Source organism: Pyrgilauda ruficollis, unplaced genomic scaffold (assembly GCF_017590135.1).
Source record: "Pyrgilauda ruficollis isolate IOZ18807 unplaced genomic scaffold, ASM1759013v1 scaffold128, whole genome shotgun sequence".
Taxonomy (NCBI): domain Eukaryota; kingdom Metazoa; phylum Chordata; class Aves; order Passeriformes; family Passeridae; genus Pyrgilauda; species Pyrgilauda ruficollis.
Window position 1 is genome coordinate 209,092 of NW_024511210.1, and position 20,217 is coordinate 229,308.

Below are 20,217 nucleotides of genomic sequence, written 5' to 3' on the forward strand. Positions count from 1 at the left end.
TCATGCCAGGAATCCCTTCACTCAAGCAGGTGAACCAGCACTGGACTGATTGCAATTTCCATTCACAAAGTCAGGTGCTCCTTAAGATCAGTCAGCCACCCTCAGCAAACTAGAAGCAGTGGGGAGCTCCATGGGTCTCCATGTGTAGTTTTCAGAACATCAATTAGTCGATGCACCTTCAGGGCGCAGAAGAGTAAGTACACAGAATCACAGAGACACAGTAAGTTGAAACAACATGACAAACACGTGCATTTTGTTAAGAGTAAACCATGTCGGGCTGTGCAGAGCAGGGCATTCCAAAGCATTATACAGAATCAGTTCAGCAGAATGTGAATGAGTTTCCTCTCTGAGCCATCCCCAAAAGCACACAGGTGTACCTGCTTTGCTGGTAAACACGTGTGGCTCATGCCAGAGACAGCAGTAGAAGAGCTTTCCTCAGTGCTTCAGCTGGCAGTTTGTTGCTAACAGTACAGTGTGACAGCAACCAAAAAAATGAAATAATACTGCCAGGAGTTTTTCCTGCTCATCCCATGGGTACATTTCTTCTCTTACCCCACCCTCAAATGGTAAACCATATGGGAGCAGAAATGTCCAGCGCAGCCACTGGCTGTTAGTACCTTCTACCTTTCCAGTAGAAGTATTCCTACAGCATGACATACTTCCAGAGAATGGAGAAGTCAGCAGCTGCAAAAACTGGCTCATAGGCAAGACCAGAATCATCTGGAATTGCGAGTCACAGAACACAATGGGCAAAGGACATAAGAAATATGGATATAGCAAAGCAAAGTTAGATTAGATGAGCTTGGCTCAAATGATTTGTATTTTTTTATTGAAGATAAATAGAAAAAGATGCCAGGACTTCTGCCTAAGTGGACTTGTAAAGTGTCATGCATTATTATAGTTCCATTAAAGCATAGAAAGCATAGAATAATAATAATAACACATGTATATGAGAAGACTGAAGTTTGAACACTGCAAGATACTACAAGTCCTCATGTCCTTTTCCAGTCCTGATATCTTTTTCCAACTGAGTACTGGTGTCCAGTGTCTGAGAACAAGTGGAAAGTTTGGATGTGCCTGGGCATGCAAAGAGGTTTTTTTATTAAGTGTATTTTCCAGGATTTCAAAGCAAACACTGGAGGGGACAGAATCTGTATCTGTGCAGAGATTTCAGAAAAGCTCAGACTATAGTTGCTGCTCATCTCCTTCTCTGGTGTTGCAATTAATCTGCGAAAATGGAGTAAATGGTAGCCTGTGGTTTAACTTTGTACTCAAAGCAAGCTCACGTCGCAATAGGAATCGACAGGAGGTGTAACTGACCTTCTGCCTCATGCTAGATCTCTGTATTCCCTGTCTCAAAAGGCAGTAAGGACAAATGTGGCTTACCCGCTTCCTGCCTGGTCAGGAACAAACTGGGTAAGTGCGTATGGAATTAAACTCGGCCATCTGTAGAAGCCTCTTGTATCTCTCAAGTACTCCTATATAACAATTAATGATGCTTCTGACACTTGTTTTCCCTTGTGAGATTGCCTAGTTATCATGGCCTTGATTATGTTACTCCCTGATATGAAGAGGACAACCTAATGAAATCAGCAGCAGGAAAGGATGGGGTGAGATTTCAGGAAACATGAGTCAATAAGGGGCAAAATGCTTTTACAAATCCATTATTGAGGAGATTGTCTTCTATACTGTTCCTGGAAAAGAGTGTAGTGGGCCACCGAGGTTTTACATCAGTTTCAGGAATTTTAATGTCATCTCATTCACACACACCTGCTACTTCCTTGGCTCCTGAGAGGCTGCAGCAAGCTGGAGGTGCCAGTTTGAAAACCAGTTTAACACATAGTGCTATAAACTTTGGTGGCTGACATGTGCAGCTGAAGCCATCTCTGCTAAGAGGTAGTAAATCTTGGCAATCAGCAAGGAAAAAGCAGGGCATTAGCCACTTCAGCTGTTCTTAGTGAGTGCTTATATTGGTGAGTCATCAGCATCAGTTGGCTATTTGTGCCATCAGCTTTTCGGAAGTGGTGTATTCTAGATAATGTACTATACTCAATTCTTTGTAAAAATAGGCATGTGTCAAAGCTGCTGGAGAAATTTAGCTAATCAAGTGCCTTAGTACTGAAGTTAATTCATGGAGATACTGAAATTGGCCAGAATAAACTTTCTGACTCAATTTGAAGGATTAGAAAGTAGGCATTCTTTATCTGCACAGGACACACAAAGGATCAAACTTTCCTCATTCTGTGTGTGAGGTGAAACTTTACAACAGGGGGTTTATCCATCATAATCACATATATTCATTAAAAGGTGTTTCTTACCTAATATATAAACATCACTTCCCTAAAAATAATTTACACACATTGACCTCCTGCTGGAAGTCCTTTTATGGTCCTGGAGAGTAACAAAATGGGCCTCTGGTGGTCCTATTCACTGAATGTTTTGATATTAAAGCATGATAATAAAATGAAGGTCTGTATTTTAAATACTGTATTTTAAAATTTTAAATTTTAAATGTGCCACCAGTCAAATCTGAAAAGTATGCTATGTCTTCAGCCCTGATTAGACGAATAATTCAGAATTTCTGTACTTGCAATGCAACATATTAAGTGATCTTAATCTCTTTTAGATGCGACGTGAGAGAAGGCCACTGAGGCAGTTGGCCTGGAGACCCTGTCCTGCCAGGAGAGAGTTCAGCTGGGAAGAGAGATAACTTTTGCCACCTTCAACAACAGTCCTGGACAGGAGAGGGACAGAGGAAATGCAGCCTCAGGACTCATCAGAGAGGTGCATGGTTTGAGAGTGAGAGGGAGTAGCACAGCTGAAATAGTGGAAATTCAGAGCATTCACAAGGAAGAAACACTTTCCCCACAAAAACAGTCCAGGACTGGAGCCAGCGCCCAGAGAGCCCAACCAGACTTGGAGGTTATCAAACCCTAACTGAGCAACCTGGTCTAAGTTCAAAGCTGGCTCTGCTTTGGGCAGAGTTTGGGCTGGACATCTCTTATGGTCCAGTCCTGAGTTATTCTGCAAGCCGATGAACTACAGTACTTGGAGCATCTCAGCAGCTGCCGGGCCGTTCCTAGCTAAAAGCGCCAGGTCCTCTGCAGGTAAGGTTTGATGGAAGGGAAGGACAGAAGGGCTAACACGGAGCTCTGGTGGGCTCTTTGCCCTCTGCAGATGTGTTTGAGTGGACACCTTACTGTTGTGCACAAGCACCTGACAGGGAGTACATCAGCCAGAGCCAAGCTCTTGGAGTGGTACCCAGTAACGGTACGCAACGACGGGAGCGATGCACTGCGTACAGGCTGAAAGGCGGGAAAAACCACTTAAACGTAAGAAAGCACATTTTCGCTGCGCGGGGGGTGATACCCTTCCGCAGGTTGCCCGGAGAGGAGGCGGCAACCCCTGGAGGGCACTCCAGCCTCAGCCACTCCGGCCTCGGGCCACCGTCGGGGGCCGACCCCGCTCGGCGACAGGAGTGGGACGGGCCGCCCACCCGCGGTGTCCGCGGTCCCTCCCCGTCCCTGCCGTGCCTGCCCGGCCGCGCTGCCCTGCCGTGCCCCGCCGCCAGCCCGGCCCGGCGCGGAAGATGCTGCGGCTCTGCCTGCTCGCCGCGCACGGTAAGCGGCGGCGGGGACGCCTCCCGCCCGCCCGGGACGCGCCCGGCGCTGCTGCGGCCCCCGGGCCGGGCGCGCCGTGACCGGGGCTCGTTTTGTCCTTGCAGCTCTACGGCTCGCCGGGGCGGCCTTGCTTTCGCCCGGGTCGTGCACCTTCGAGGACAGCGCCTGCGGCTACCAGTGGGACTACGCGCATCTGCCCTGGACGCTGCACGGGGAAGGTGAGAGCGCTGCCGCTCCCGGGCGCAGCTCCCCCGCGCTCACCGCTCCGCCCGGCGCTGCCGGAGCCCGCGGCGGGCCGGCGGCGGCTCGGGGTGCCGCTGCTGCCGGCCGTGCCGCCCCGCTCGGCTTCCCGCGGGGAGCAGCCGCGAGTTCCTCCCGCCCGGTGTGTTCCTCCCTGACCACAGGCAGGCCCTGCGGGGAAGCGTCTGCACTCCCCCGGCACAGGTATCTCCGCAGGTTTCTGCTGGATGCCTCAGAAATCTCCTTTCTTTCTCTTTCACGTTTTGTTGGGAAAAGATGTCTTTTATCAAAACCTCTTTATAAAAAAGCCAGTCATATCCATCATATTATTTTCCTTAGGCAGTCCTTAAGCATTATTTTCTTTCTTAATGTATTTTGGGTTCTGCTCCAAAAGTGGATGCATTTCCAGGGCAGGAGACAATCTTTGGCAAGAGTATCTTTGCAACATGTTCAATTAAGACTTTCCTTTGATTTATAGTACATCCAGTTCAACAGAAAAAGTGAAGTTTTTCAGTAAGTTGTATTAGGCTTTACAAGACTTAATGCTGTTGAAAAGAATATTCAGTCACTGCACAGAGTTTCTATGCAACTCTAACTGCTTGGTAAGTTCAGTGTGGGCTCCAATTTTTGACAGAATCTGCATGAACAAAACACTTAACAAAAATAAACACAGCATGGTTGTAACTGTAATTAAATACTTTAATTATTTATTAAAACTGTAATAAAATAATTTAATTTTGATTATGTGTTCAGCAAATTGTCATTCATGAAGTGAAAGCTGTGCTCACACAGAAAAAGGACTATGTGTTTTTAAAGTTTTTAAGCCCAAAAACACGTACCAAGAATAATGAAGAGGTGAGTACAGATACAAAGAGATAGCCAACCCCTTAGAAGCCATTAATCAGTGCTCCATTCAAAACTGGCTGGTCCAGTTTTGTATTCCACTTGTCTCTCAGTTGAGAAAAACTATTTTTTCCCCCTGATTCATACCAAATTCTCACCTATGCAAAATAAGTCACCTTCATTGTTACTTTTTAGATTAGTCAGTAAGCTTTGGGAATATACAAAAAACCCTAACTCAGAAAAGCCTGCAAGGATGTAATAATTGAAATATGTACTTTTCCTCTTATTTATTTGATATATATTTCTTAGTTTATTTATTTATTTAAATATACATAGATTTTTCTGTATTTTTCAAGGTATTAGTGGAAATTTGATAATCATCTTTGCTGTCCCAGCTATGCCTCCTAACTCCATGCCCTCTTTGTCTATCTGTCTGCAAAGCAGCACTTACTCCCTCCTTGTGACTTACGGGCTGTAATACCACACGGTAGTGGTATTGATTCAGCTCCCAGGGATTGGGAGTTGCTGGGAGCAAAACCTGCAGAAGTGGGAGTGTATCATGTTGTGCACATCCACACTACAGTGTTTCAAGATATAAGGACCTTTGACCAGGGGTTTGGATCAGCAGCAGCCTGCTTTTTCTGGTGCACAGAACACAATTTTTGTTACCGTAGTTTGGTCTTTCTTTACAAACAAACATACCAGCAGCTGCACAGGTTCTGTTATTGCTCATCTCATTTTCAGAGATACATAACTGAACTGTTATACTCTGGGAGGATATGTGGTATACCAGCTCTCATATTAAGCATAGTTCTGTCAGCATTTCCATTATAAACAGTTTTTCTGCAGCCTGTAATTTGATCATAGCAAGACATTCTGTGCAAACATTTGGCACACGAGGTATTCTATTAGTCTCTTCAGAAATACATTCATAGAATCACAAGTAAATCTAGCTGAAAATAATTCATTCTAATCTACACAGCAGGTGTGCAAAGCTAGTCATCCTTAGATGCTCTTTCATTATTTCGTCTTACAAAACCATGCCCCTTTTGGCAGCACTGTGTCCTGGTATTTGCTGGTCAGTGTATGTGCATGTGGTGATTTACTGGGACAACAGAGGAAGTTAAGAACAGGAGACACAGCTTAGCTTTGAATTGTTCTGCTTCTTCTTGCATTGCTTCCAAGTTGCTTTATTATTTTAAAATGTTATTTATGGTATAGAATTACGTTCAGTGGGTCTTTCACAGGGATTATCTGACTTGCAGTGCAAGTTCTTGCATCTTATAAATCTCTCAATAATGTAGTCTTTGCCAGACTGTCAAGGTGATGTAAATATAACTAAAACCATGCCCAGAAATTTCCACTCCATACTTGAAAGTATTTTGCCCAGTTGCCAAGGAAGCCAATATCTTCTGATGGGCCAGGCACACAGAAAGGAAGTATAAGTTTTGCTTTTTTTTGCAGCTACATAGTCCCACTTAAGTGAATCTATTTCTAAGGTTCAGCTGCTGTTTTAAATGTTTCTGGTTTCTCTTTAGTGTTCTGGTAGTTCCAGCATACAATAATTTTTTTTGTTTAATTTTAGAATTTTCATAATTGAAAAAATTTTAATTTTTATAGCTAAAGTTTTGATACCTGTAACTGGCATTTTAGGGCCTATTTTCATCAAGTGCAAACCAAAAGAAAATACTCAATGCTGCAAAGGATGGCTGTTTCACTGCTAAGAGCTTTACTCAAGACTGGCAAATCAGACTCTAGTGAAGTGGCTGTTTGTAGGAACAGCTATACAAGACACAATTAAGGCATCTGTCCAGTTGACCCGTGCTCCCATAAAACCTCTGCTTCAGTGAAACCCTCTGTAAGCCTCAAGCTCTCTCACATGACTCTGAATTCAGGAACAGGACCTTCAAGCATATCAAGGTGCCTTTTTTAAGTGTCAGCTTTTTCAGTCACTGGCTAGCTCGGTGTTTGCCTTTTAGAACTATAATGATTTTAGCAGACAAACACCATGCAGGGAAAAATGTAACATACAGAAAAAGCTGTGGATATAAATTTCTAGTGAGCCTTGGGGTGGGCTGGGAAGCACACCCAACTGAGGTCATGGCCCAGGCTGGTTAAGTACAGCATCAGGCTTGAGGCGGCATGTTCCCTAAGGAGCCAGTTCTGTTTTCAGTGCAGCATGGGAAATTCCATGCAACACGTTCTGCCTCGTCTGTTTGTAGGACACCAGCTACACAAGAAGCATAGTAATGTTGTTGCTCAGGAAGAGATCATCATAATGTAATCCTGCTTCTGAAATGAGCAACAGATCAATTTGTGTGTTACCAGTGACAAGATCTGAAAGCTTTATGTGAGTTTCTCCTATAAACAGAGGGGATGACAGTCCCTTTTCATTTCAGTGGTGTAGGCATGCCCACAGAAATGTTATTGCATTCATGATGCCTCTGAACAGATAATTTTACTTTAAGTTCAGAATGTAAGAGAAAGATTAACCTCTTGGACTCAACCAACGGATAGGAAATTTAGGAATCACATCTCTATTCATTGCTACTATAGTAGTTGGGAGTGTTGAGAGGTTTGAACACCATGCTGGTTCTGCTAACACCTACAGGTGTATGGAGCATGAGTTCATGTCAGTTATTTTGGGACACAGAGCTCTGCAGATACATAGTGGCTGATTTCCACAAGAATTCACTTCTTTGTCAGCAGCATATGTGTTTGCAAGGGAAATACCAGTTAATTCTAATACGTGCTGTCAAACTGCATAGGGCAAGTTCATCAAATAATATTGAGGTTTTCTTTAACCAAATTGCACAATTATTTTAGATGACAGACATGTTCTGCAAATCCAGAATGGTCTTTGAAACAAAGGAAGATGCTCTGTGTAATAGCAGTAATCCTCAGCAGAGTAATAAGTAAAACCATGCAGACCCACTTAAAACAGCAGTAGGAAACACAGACTTGGTTCAATTGTAGGCATTCTAAAGTGTTAGGTTTGGGCATTTTTTGCATTCCTCTTAGCTGTGTCCAGTACAGAGCTGGCCATAACCTGATGGTAAGAACATCCTGCCCAGAAACATTATTAAATTTCATTAAACACAATAACTATGTCATGTCTTTTCAGTGACTCTGGGCAATGTTTACATTTTTGCTTAGAATATCTGTACAGCAGTTTGTGTGAACTGTGGGTATGTTTTGTTTTCCATTGCCCTTCAGTCTAACAGTGACCAGTTTAATAGTGCTAAAAATAATGTGCATTTTGGCTTTCAGCTTAACTCTGCCCTAATGGAGTTTGCTATGCTGCATCTGCTTGCCTGGATTTAAACACTAAATAAGAAACTTGTCTATTATGACAGCAATCTATAGGGAAGAGCAATTGTTTATATTAGCAATGTGCTCCAAAAAGCCAATGATCATTGTTTAACATGCCTAATGAGTTTTGTGGCACTGAAACACTAAAGCTATCACTGATACAGCTGATAGTTGATACAGATGAATGCACCTGGCTCTCACAGGATAATTGACAGCTTCAAATACCTATTTTTTGAGTGTTGCTTTCCTTCAAAAATTCTGGAAGTGTGTATCTTCTTATCTCATGTTGCCAAGGATACATTTTAATAGCCCACATTTCAGGGGTTTAATAATGTTTTCTCTTTCTGCAGTATTTTGAAGGAAAAGAGATAGATTTCACTCAGAAGAGTGATGTAATAGATTACATTACATACAAATGTGGCCATTTTTTCTTATTCTTAAAGCATATGCCTATTTTTGCCTCATTATTCCAAGACACTCTTCTTGTGATAGACTCCAAACAGACATCCATCAGGTAACAATTTATGGAAAGCTGGTGAGCAAGCAACATCAATAACAGTAGTTTCAGGCAACTGAAGTTTGTCTTTTGGAACATATTTATCACATAGTTACACTTAAAATATATGAAAAATAATTTCAAGAGACAGGACAGCTATTGCAGGCTATCAGATAAGTCAGGCGAGAGCAGCAGCATAAGGAATCTCAAATCTAAACATTGCCTGCATACCATTTAAATAGCTTGTATTTACAGCTGTGCCATATGTCTTAAAATTGACCTCTTTTGATCTGAGCTCTCTGATCTTGAATGTCACATCATGTGGTTGTAATATGCAGAGTAATGAAGCAGGTGATAATTGGCAATCCTAGATTTTGTGGCACAGCAAACACAGTTCATGTCTGATATGTGCTCGTCATGCTTCGTTACAAACCTGTTGGCAAATAAATTAGCACATTTGAAGTCTTAGTTTTCTTTCCATCTATCTACAGTACTTTCCTTTACATTGGAAAGTACATAATTTGAAAATGTAAAAAAAAGTTGTAACATTGCTGTCTTTGTACAATTCTTGTGATGAGACAAGTGGTCTCACATGTTTGTTGTGAGATCACTGTGTACTTGGGAGTCAAGGAGACTTGCACCAGGTCGTACCTAGCTGCAGGAGAACTCGGCTGGCATACCCCAGAACTTGTTTGCTGGCAAGTTCTCAGTTGATGAATTCATCCTGCCACAGGGACCTATTGGTTTGGGATTTTCAAACCTGTAGCCAGGGCATCTCTGCACTGAGTGCTTTTTGATCGAGGGTAGAAGCCCTTAGATTGGCACGTGGTCTGTTTTACCTTGACCTGATAATTAAAATGTTGGTGTTCCTGGCCAAAGTAATTGAATTTGGAGAGACAGCTGTCCTTACTGAGGAATGGGGAAAGAAGGGCTGACTTACACACTTCTTTTACACGTAGACTCTTGTGTTATTCTTGTTTTCCTTTACTTCTGTTACCCTTTCTCCTGAACACTTGACTTTGACTACTCAGCCACCACTCTTGTATTAGCAACTCATTTCTTCATACTGTTTTCCTGTTAAGGCTGCCACTAGCAGTTTAATAGTAGTACCATGTGTGAGGAGCATTCCGTCTTGCTCCAGCCTATCTCTTGTCTTGCTGATCCCAGACCTCAAAATCTTACATTTTGCTTGGCCAGGTATAACTTCCATCCTAGGCTTCTGGGTAATAGCAATTCTATTGAGCTATGCCCACATTACAGTTATTAGTGTATTTTCCCCATCTTCAGAGGCAGGTCTTGTGCAAAAAAAAAAAAAAAAAAAGATTGCCGAGGGCACTTTATGTCCATCAAGAGCTTCAGCTGCAGTTGCCTGTGCATGATCCCACTTGTGATAAGTCTGGCCTTTCCATTTGCCACAGGGGAACAAACAAAGCCTAAATTGTTGTCAGTGAGTCACTACATGAGAGATGAGTTTCAAAGCATTCCTCTTCTCCTCAGGATACTAACATTCTCATAAGTGTATTTTCACATACAGCTGTTACTGATTCAGCACTTACAGAGTCAACAGCTGCTGTAGTGCATTTTACACTGAGCCGTGGAATCTGGCCGCAAGAGAGGGAGGACGACTCTTAGAAAATTAATGTTTATTGAATATACCTTGCATTTCTGACAATAGGCTGGACTTTGTTTTGCATGAAAATACTGAAAATAGATAATTTGCCACTTGAATTAAAATTAAAAACAAAAGAAAAAGAAAAAATTGTAGGAGGGCAAAAGAGAATTTGGGAGTTGTGATGGAGGTGAAATCACCTCAGTCAAGAAAATCACTTGCACATAACCCCTGACCTTGCAGATGTTGTTGAAGTTTGCTAAAATTCAAGTACAGACATGCAAATTACTGAAAACTGCTAGAAATATTTTCACCTTTCTGAAAAAGAATGGAAGATGCAAATGAACTGAAGTTAATTTTCTTTCAGGAATTTCAAGATGCAGCATGGCATGAGTTTTTTTATTAGTAAAAGTGCTGTTAGGCAGTACTTTGTGGTTATTACACTACATGCATAATGATTTTTTAAAAATTAAGAGGAAAGCCAGTGATTTCTCAGTTCACTTTTTGGAGTGAAGGAAGAAATTTTCACTAGAAATTTTGTTCAACATCCAATGTGAGTCAAGATCTGTAGTGAGGAAAAGTAAGCTTGCACTTGTGCTGAAAGGATCATCACAGACGCTCCAGAAGCATTTCTGCTAGTAAAGAAGATTTGTTCATCTTGCACATGGTTCAGACTGTTCAAAACTTTACTAGAATCAGCCTGAAAATGCCCTAATATTCTTATTATATAGGATGCTATTGAGTAGAAATGTTTGGAAGCTTACTGAAAAAGTAAGTCCAAACCAGTTACAACTAGTTGGTTTTGTTCACTTTTTTTGGAGCTCTCCCATTGCTTTACTTTCTGAGACGTTTTGTCCCCAGCCACTGTGTGCAAAAGCAATGCAAGCAAAGCTATGATTACTTGACTGATTAAACTTACCAAATAGGGCCAAATCTTCTGTGATTACATCTCACGAAAATATGCCTTAAAAATTAGAGAGATTTTCCTTTGAGTTTTTACTGTCGTAATAATAATTTCTTGTTGTTATGCTACAGAAGGCCAGATAAAAGGCCACAGTCATCCATGTAATTTTATATAATGATTTGACTGCTTAGAATGTTTTATATCATTTGAAGAATTTTATTGCTCCCATTGAAAAGAGCAAGCCTCTTTTGCCCCATCCTTCACTGTGTCTCTAGACAGCCAGAGATTAATGTGTGATTATTGTAGTCCTTCTTCACATCATAATCAAGCCAAAGATTCCTACAATTTTACGTAACAGTATAGTGGTCTTTGATTAACAAAGAGTGTTCTACACTATACGGCTGTTTCTTTCCTCCAACACATTTTCCTTTGCCAAATGTGGCTGAAGATCAGTATTTGAGACTACTCTGCAAGTGTGAGTAATTGTGTTGGTGTACTTTGAATGCTGTTTTAAATAGATGTATTCTCTGATAAAGTATGAGCTACTTGTAACTAGCACTTCTTTCTGTTCTGAAAACCTTGTAAGTCTAGTATGAAAATAACCATGAATCATGGTAATTACATTTCCATTTGAAACATTAGCCAAAGTCTTTTAGGAAACAGAGTCTTCACAGTTTTCAATTAGCAAACTGCTAAAATGTTTTAAGAGGCACTTTTGTGACGTGCCAAGTTTCTTCAAATTGCCTTGCCCGCAAACTATATTTGATATTAAAAATGCATAAAGAGGTACAGTAATGGAAGGGTAGTTTACAGCTGTTGTATACAAAACCATGTTGTATACAAAGCCACTGAAGAAGTAATTGTCCATTTTTCATATTATCTTATTTTTTGGATGTTACATCACTAACAATTGATCAATACTGTGAGACTGTTGCCTTGTCTACCCCTCATGGTTCGAGAAGATTGGAGCAGGCTTCTGTGTGACAGTGAAGTCTAGGGAAATGCTAATGCATTTGTGGCAAAACTTTATACCTGGAGGGTAAGGAAGCCAGACAATTATACCTGATCATACCTGTGAATAAGCAGATTACCTTGTTTTCTACTAATAACATTAAAGATCATGTTCTAAGGCACTAAACAAAATTTAGATTTACTCTGCAAAAACTTCTCTTCAGTAAAATTTTTACGTGTTTCAAAAAGCACTTTCCCCTTGCAGTAGAAATCCTCAGTGGATACATAAGATGGGGAACGTTAATTGTCCAATGTACTTACTAATTCATTTGTAGATCTGGCAATGAAAATGTGACTCCCTTTGCTGGCCTCTTTCACATTTGCTAAACAGTGTTTATTCCTGCCTGGAACACGGTTTCTTGCTTTTCAGAAATTGCCATGAACATGACTTGAGAAGGCCCTGGAAAAAGGCTGGAGTCAGCAGGTGGGCTGAGTGCTTTCTCTGGGTTAGAGAACTGTGGAATTCAGAAAACACCACTTTAATGTCTGTCTGTTCGTTCCAGGGTTAGATGGTAAGGTTGGTGCCTGAATGTAAGAATCCAGCCAGGCTCATAGAGTTACAGGTACCTGTAAGGCAAAGTCACTTCTGACTTAAAATCTTTATGGATACTGCATGATCTGTGAGCACTGGAGGGTCTTTTGGGAAGACATTCCATTTTTTTTTTTATATTGTGGCCTAGTTAGAAACAGCTCAGCAGAAAAGGTTGTGGGGGCTTTGGTGGATACGAGGTTGGGCACGAGCCAGCAATGTGCCCTTGTGGCAAGGGCAGCACATGGTGTCCTGGGCTGCATTGGCAGTGTTGCCAGCAGCTCAAGAGTGACCCTTCCTCTCTGTTCAGCCCTGTCTGGAGTTCTATCCAGTTCTGGCCTTCCCAGTACAAGAGAGACATGGATGTAGTGGAGAGATCCCAATGAAAGATTGTGAAGATGATTAAGAGCCTGGAGCACCTCTCATGTGAGAAAAGTCTGCAAGAGCTGGGACTGTTCAGTCTGGAGAAAAGAAGGCTTGAGGAGGAAGTTTGTATTATAAATAAATAGCAGGACCTGAAGGGAGAGTGCAAAGGGGACAGAGCCAGGCTCTTTCCCGTAGTACCCTGTGACAGAACCAGAGGCAATGGGCACATACTGCAACACAGAATGTTCCCTCGAACAATAGGAAGTACTCTTTCACTGTGAGAGTGGCTGTGGAGTCTCAATTCCAGCTGATACTGAAGAGTTGTCTGGACATGGTCCTCAGAAACTGGCTGTAGATGCTTGAGCAGGAGGGTCAGAACAGATGATTTCTGGAGGTGTCTTCCAACCTTATCTATTCTGTGATTCTGTGGCATCTTCGTATTTTTGACAGAAAGCTAAGAAAGCCCTGCTGCAGTGGCCTTTCAAAGTTATCTTCATGTACAGCAAACGAACACAAGAATTTCTGCTTCCTTTTAAAGTTAAGAATTAAACAGAATAGTCACATGCTATGTATAGATGCCTGATCCATTTATATGTATGTATATATGAAATCTCTGCCCCTTCATTCAAGAGAAGAAATGAGTTTGTTGTTGATCCTGTTAGATGAATGATCTCTTAGTTGTAAGCAGGATATGGAGAACTTGCTACTTACTGGTGTCTTTGGAGCTTGATTGTCATGTAGCTAATGTTTCTAATGCTTATGGCTGCAGAATTTCGTGGGAAGCAGGTAGGTTAGTGTGTCGAGTGCTCTGATGCATTTTGTGACATGATCTGTTCTTTATAATTTCCTACTTTTTTAGTAATTTCCTTTTGAAAGCTTGCCTTTGGCGTGTTCTGTTTTAGACATGGTTGTTATCCTGAGGAAGTTTTAGCAAAATAGTTGTGCTCCATCTAATCACTCTTGGCAGATCATTCTGAACATGAACTTCTTTGACTGAGACCACAGTTCTGCAGCTGTTTGGCCAAAGTGAATTGAGTTCATTTTAGGCCATATGAGAGAGTTGATGGTAATTGGCATCATTGTTTTCTGGAGCCAGCAGGGAAGCAGATGAATGAATGGATATTGACTCTGAGTTGCTCTCAGCTCACCACTGTGTTCAGGCAGGTGATGAAACAGGTGTAGATGCTTGTGTTCTCTCCCTTGCATCTGTTTGGGAAATAGAGTCTTTAATTCTCCCAAGCCATGTATCCTTAAGCTGACCTGCAGTTCATTATCAGTATTTATTGCTGTTGTCTGCTCCTAGCAAATCCCTTCTTCTCTCATTCCGCTGAGTCCCAGATGCCTGGTGTACAGCAGGGTGCATTCCCTGCCTTAAGACATGTAAACACTTGTGGCAAACAATCACAGTCATTTGCAAGCTCTAGGAAGGAGCTGGAACCAGCAGACCAGGTACCTGGTGACATTTTTTTATGCTTCACAATCTTTCTGAGGTATTTTTTATCCCAGGAGAATCATATTTGTGTACCCAAGTGTCAGGTAATAGTCAGTTTTGTCCTGTATGATTACAGTAGTACGACAGTGAGAACTGGGGTAGTGCCATTGTTGTTATATTTTGCCTCTACTCCATAGTAATTAATTTTCCATTATAAAGCCTGACAGTTTTGTGTCATCCTTAACTGTTCAGTTCAGAAAATTTACTCAATACAGACTGCAAGAAAATGAAGAAATTTTAGTACTGCTTGGGCTTTAAGCTACAGCTTGGTTTACTCTCCTAGCTGAGAACAAATTTGGATATAGTTTTCCATAGTGTAAACTGCTTTCTGATTGTGTAAATTCCTGAGTTATTAAGGAAAGTAAAGTCGGCCTTGAGTGCTAGAGTACACAGGGATACCTAAACATAAACTGCAAATGCAGCTATCCTGGTGCCTGGATTTTAAAAGGTAACAAATATAGCAGCAATAATTTTTTTAAGGAAACTGGATATACTAGATCTTTTCGTCCCTTAGAGGTAGGCCTTAGCAACATGATAATGTGGGCACAAGCAATTATAAAATCTGACACTGTACAGAATAAAGTGTGTTTTCTACTCTGTGTCATTATACAGGTTTGCTTAATATTTGCATCAGCAGCTTAGTACTGAGCTTCACAGTGCTCACTGTCAGGTATTAACATCTTCATAGATGGCCTCGAAAACTTACATGTAGCTATAGGAATGCTTCATTTTAAGATGTTGTTTTATAGCATTTCAGGTAGAGTGACCTTTAACATTTTGAATATACATCCATATAGCTCGGCAGTGCTAATCTGAGCTGTGCTTTGTAGAAGCTTAGTTGAAGTTCACTAACAAGCAGGAGGAATTCAAATGAATGAATCTTTTATAGTTCATATACAGTCATTGCTTTGCATTTGAATTCTTACAAGACTTTTCTCAGAGGGACTTCTTTCCTGGCCAAAGATATCTTGTGTGCTTGAGTGGAAACATGGGAGGCTTTGTACCAATACCAGATTGTTCTCTAAATATAGCCACTTCTAGTTGTTATTTTAAACTGAGTGTCAAACTGGAGAGTTATTAGGGCAGTAACTGTGGTTTGTTTGAAAAAGAAGAGAGAACATTGCACAGTGAAGTTGTCTTATATGGAAATAAGATGAGTGGTATGTGTAGTTTGGACTACCACATGTAGGTAAAAACCTGAGAGCTGTAATCAGTGTTTGTTTTTATATAAATTTGGAGTGAATATAAAGTGAATATAAATTCACAGATGATGGGTATTGAAGCCAAAAATAAGGTTACATGATCAATCATCCCTTACTAACATAGGAATGAGAATCTTTTCCTGTGCTGGGTCAGATAGATATTTTTCTGTTAGTTAAAAAATTTGTCTTTTCATGATTGCTTAGATTTTGTGCTGGTTTTTTGTTTGTTTTTTTTTTTTTTTTTGAGAGAGAACATTTTGTGTTTTTTGTTAGTTATGCATCTAGAATGGAGTTTCATTGCTATGCCTGTGGTTGACCTTCAGGTTAGTCCACTATGAGAAAGCTGAAGCCCAGAGCAGTAAGAAGTCTCAACAGAAGTCCACAGCCTGAAAATATTTAAACAATTCTGTGAAAAGACAAAAAAAACCCTACTTTATCTTTGAAACTTGCTGGAAAATGGAATTGTTGCCTGCTGGACATCTGCATTAGTTGAATCATCCTCATAAGATCTTTTCCAATTCAGTGGTTGTACCACCTGATTTTGCACAGCATGTGTATGAGCTGTTTTGTGCTGCAGTGTAGCCCCTGGCAGGGAGGAGTGGCACACAGAAGGGGCCTCACAGGAACATTTTGCTCTAGCTTGATGGAAGCAGGCAGCCTGTAGAGTCTTTTGGGGAGATGTTTGCAGGCTTTACCTGGCCAGGGGGTCTGTGCATTTAAGCAAAGGTCACTGAAGAGGTTGCACGGTGTGCCCAGGGGATCTGCTGCAGGGTTTCCATTACTGCTGCTGTGGTCACTCTAGTCCCCTGAGGTGCCTGAAGGTGACAGGAAACAGCCCTGCAAAGGCATGGAGAGGAGTTTAGGAGTGGTAGATTGTCCAAAGCCACGAATGCATTAGATCGGTAGACCGCGGTATATCTTGCAAAGGGTGCTAAAGGAGTCCAGGTCAAAGAGGAATTGATACGCAGCATGGAATTTCAAAATTTAACCAGAAGTCATGCCTTTGCTTTCCAATCACTTTATCTCTTCCAACTTTTTATAGCAGTGTATTGCCAAACAATAAATAACTTTTTTTCCAGAAAGCTGAATTATAAAAATTATGAAATATTGAGACCTCTGTTAGTCCTCTATCAACCACTTCTGCTACCCATCATCTCTAGCTAATACCAGTAGTCTTATGTCAGCAACAGTCTGCAACCATCCACAGCCAAAGAGCCATAAGCTGTGAGGGAGAATGTGACAACTTCAGCGAGCATCAGAAATCAGCATGAGATGGGTTGCTCAGTTCCAAAATTTTATTCTTCATTAAATTATTCCCTGGTCAGACTAAAATCAAACTGATTATGTAAGTAATACTCCAAATAATTGATTTTGCTATTTTCTCCAGTTACGACATATTTTTAATTTTCACCTAAAGCAATTAAATTAATTGCATTTAAAACACCAAGTGTAATGAGCTAGTCTATACTTACTGCTTTATTCTCCTATCTCACCAGCTTATTGCACAACTGCATAATATTTAATAATAACAATGTGGAGATAAGCACAACACAGTACAGTGCAGGCACAGAACTGAGGGCAAGAAGTGGTTATGGACTGTAGGGGGAAATGAAGACCACCAAACACTACCAAAGCCCTCTGAACTATTTCCATAAAGGTCTAAAATAATGTACCATGTGTGGTAGCTAATTGGCATAGAAGGCAAGAAACTGATCTCCAGGGCAGGGATAACTTATCTCCAGGGCAGGGATAACTTACCTGTGGAAAAGTAACTCCGCAAAGCCTGGGTGCTTGGGCACTTCCAGGACCCTGGACACCCCAGCTGGTTCAATACTAGAGCCAGGACTGGTGACATCTTTTTCTTTCTTCCTTTCTCTCTTTCTCTCTCTCTCCTTCTTTAATTAAAATCTCTCGCCGTCTTCTCTTTTACCCTACCTCATTATCCAAAACCCACTGTTTTGGGTGTATATAGCAGGTCTGGAACAAACACACCAATTTCCTTGGCAAGGGTAAAATTTGCTAACAAAACTTGATAAGCTTTTGCAGACCCTCTGACTTTTGTCATTCCTTTTGACCAGGAGCCTCTATGAATCTTACAGAATCTTTCAGAAAATTTAGTTAACCTACTTGCAGGACATATTTTATTGCCGCCCCCCCCCGCCCCCCCCCCCCCAACCCCCATTATAGTTTTTTTTTTAATGGAAAAAGTAAAATACATATAGCAAAGTTCTTTGCAGCATTCTTGTGTCATTACATTTTCCTAAATTCACAGTGTGAAGACTTTTTGCCTTATATAATTGTTTCATACTAGGTCAGCTTGTATCAGCTTCTTGGTAGCTTTAGAGACCAGGCTTTTGAAGGCTGGTATGTGAGCTCTTGTGCTTTCTTTCCTTCCTCAGAGCACTGCAGCTATAGGGCTCAGTACTTCAGGTTATTTCAGTGTCATGCATTGAAAACTTGTCTTTTTGTCTTTTCTGAGTTCCTAATGGTTATAAATATTCCGCTTGTTTTCCAAGATAAAACTTGGCAAGCGTCTACTCTTGTGGCCTAGCTTACTCTCAGCTTCTGAGGTGTGGAGGAGCAACAGTTCTGGGAGTTTCCCCCTCTGCGTGCTCTGGAAGTTGGTCTTTGTCCCGCTTCAGAGCAGAGGGAGAGGCTGGGGACCATGTCAGAAGGTTGCAGTGATACCATGGTTCATGGCAAATCTCTTGTGTGTGTGTGTGTGTGTGTAGGTGTGTGTGTGATGTGAAGCAGCTGTTGATGCTATTTGAGTCTGTATCTTGGAGCAGAGGCTGGAAAAGACATTCCTACACCTCTTTATTTTAAAGATTAGAGCAGCCTGTGTATGAAATTTGAACGCAAAATAACAGTGGTCCAGCTAGTCTAATCGCTCATTAACATTTAATAAGGAATTAATTGTCTCTGTATTCCCAGAGATGTCCATTGATACTTCTTGGATGAGCACAACTGCAGATTTCTTCAGTAAACAATGAGCTTTCTCTGCAAGCAGCAGAAGTTTCTGGCTCTGCAGGGTAACAGGCGAAACTGGTGGAATCAGGGACAGGCTTGAAAATCTGTTTCTTGAATTTTTTCACTAGAAACAAAGCAGTGAGTCACTGCCAGTGACCAGCCAGACACACCAGCACTCCTGTCGGTGCTGTGAGCAGCGTATGGGAGCACTCACATGCGCCCAGTGAGAGCTCCTGGCCCCCATTTCCCCTCGAGGGACGCGTGTTTGCAGAAAATACTTTTGCAGCAGAGAATTTGCTCTTCCTGGGGAAGCTGCAGACAGAGAACACGTGTTTGGGATTGGCACTGAATGTGTTTGTTGGTGCTGTATGAACTCTGGTAACGCCTTCAAGCCTTGCAGCATTTGCCTTGTCTCAACTTCTGAGTTATACTTTATGGCAAATATGACACTAAAAGGAATTCTCAGAAGACATGGACTAAGGACTGTTTTTAGAAAGACCACACAAAGCTTGGCAGATAGAGCAAAGTTATTTCTGCAGGGTTTATTTTGTGCATAGTTTGTTTTTATTCAGAATAAATGTGAGGCACATGCTGCTTAGTTAGGCTTGTGTGCTCATACAGTTTGTACCACAACCATCACAGGCAGACCTCCATGCTGAAAAATGGCTGCACGAGCTGGGAGGCAGCAGGAGGGTAGTGTCACAGTGTGCTTATTCTACACTTTATTCATACCTGAGCATCCATCTAAGACCACTCTTGGGTACTAACAGCCAGCTGGGAGGAGGTGAGGTCAGATCTGCTGGCACCTTTTGAGGTTCTTTGATTGCATTATGAGCAATACTCAAATGTGGGGTGTACATTTACTTGCAAGGGAACCACTCCTTTGGGGTAGTGCTAAGTGCCCAGTGAGATTTAGCACACTGAGTGTAAGTTAATTTAAACAGTGTTTTATGGATTTACATAAATTTCATTGATGTCTATTTGATCACCCTAGGATCACAGGATCACAGAATGTGCTGAGTTGGAGGGGTCCCACCTGGATCATTGAGTTCAACTCCTGGTGCTGCTCAGGACACCCCAAGAACCACACCATGTGCCTGAGAGCATTGTCCAAACTCTTTGGGAACTCTGTCAGGCTTGGTGCTGGGACCACTTCCCTGGGGAGCCTGTTCCAGTGCCCAGCCACCCTCAGGGTGAAGAATCTTTTCCTGATATCCAACCTAAACCTCCCCTGACACAGCTTCATGCTGTTTTCTTGAGTCCTCTCACTGATCACAAGAGTGCAGAGATCAGTGTGTGCCCTTCTGCTTCCCCTCATGAGGATGTTGAAGAGCACAATAAAGCCTTCCCTCAGCATCCTCCTCTCTAGGCTGTTTGGGGTATAAAATTAGTAGAACAAGGCCTAACAGCCTTAGTGATCCCTCAGGGGGAATAATACTAACATACTAATAAAAAAATATCTATATGAGAGGCTATAAACTCAATTACTTTGGAAAGTTTTGACAAGCTTTTACTTTGACTGTGAAACAGGAGTCAGTGAGGACATCTTGAAAAAAACAGTTTCATGAACTGGCAGGGTCAGATTGATAGATTTTTTTCAATGACTCATTTATATCTCAGGTT

The 20,217-nt window shown here is 41.6% G+C and overlaps 1 protein-coding gene across 2 annotated transcripts in view; it reads left to right on the forward strand.

The window, feature by feature from the left end:
- The first annotated feature begins 3,478 nt into the window (after nucleotides 1-3,478).
- MAMDC2 (MAM domain containing 2) overlaps nucleotides 3,479-20,217 on the forward strand; it is a 56,788-nt gene continuing 40,049 nt past the window's right edge. Inside the window, exons 1-2 of one of the 2 annotated variants that reach the window (XM_041458450.1) lie at nucleotides 3,479-3,620; nucleotides 3,725-3,838. In XM_041458450.1, coding sequence (XP_041314384.1) covers nucleotides 3,590-3,620; nucleotides 3,725-3,838 — 145 coding nt within the window. In that variant the 5' untranslated portion in view covers nucleotides 3,479-3,589. The remainder of the gene's footprint in view (nucleotides 3,621-3,724; nucleotides 3,839-20,217) is intronic. The other variant, XM_041458449.1, reaches the window with a different exon arrangement.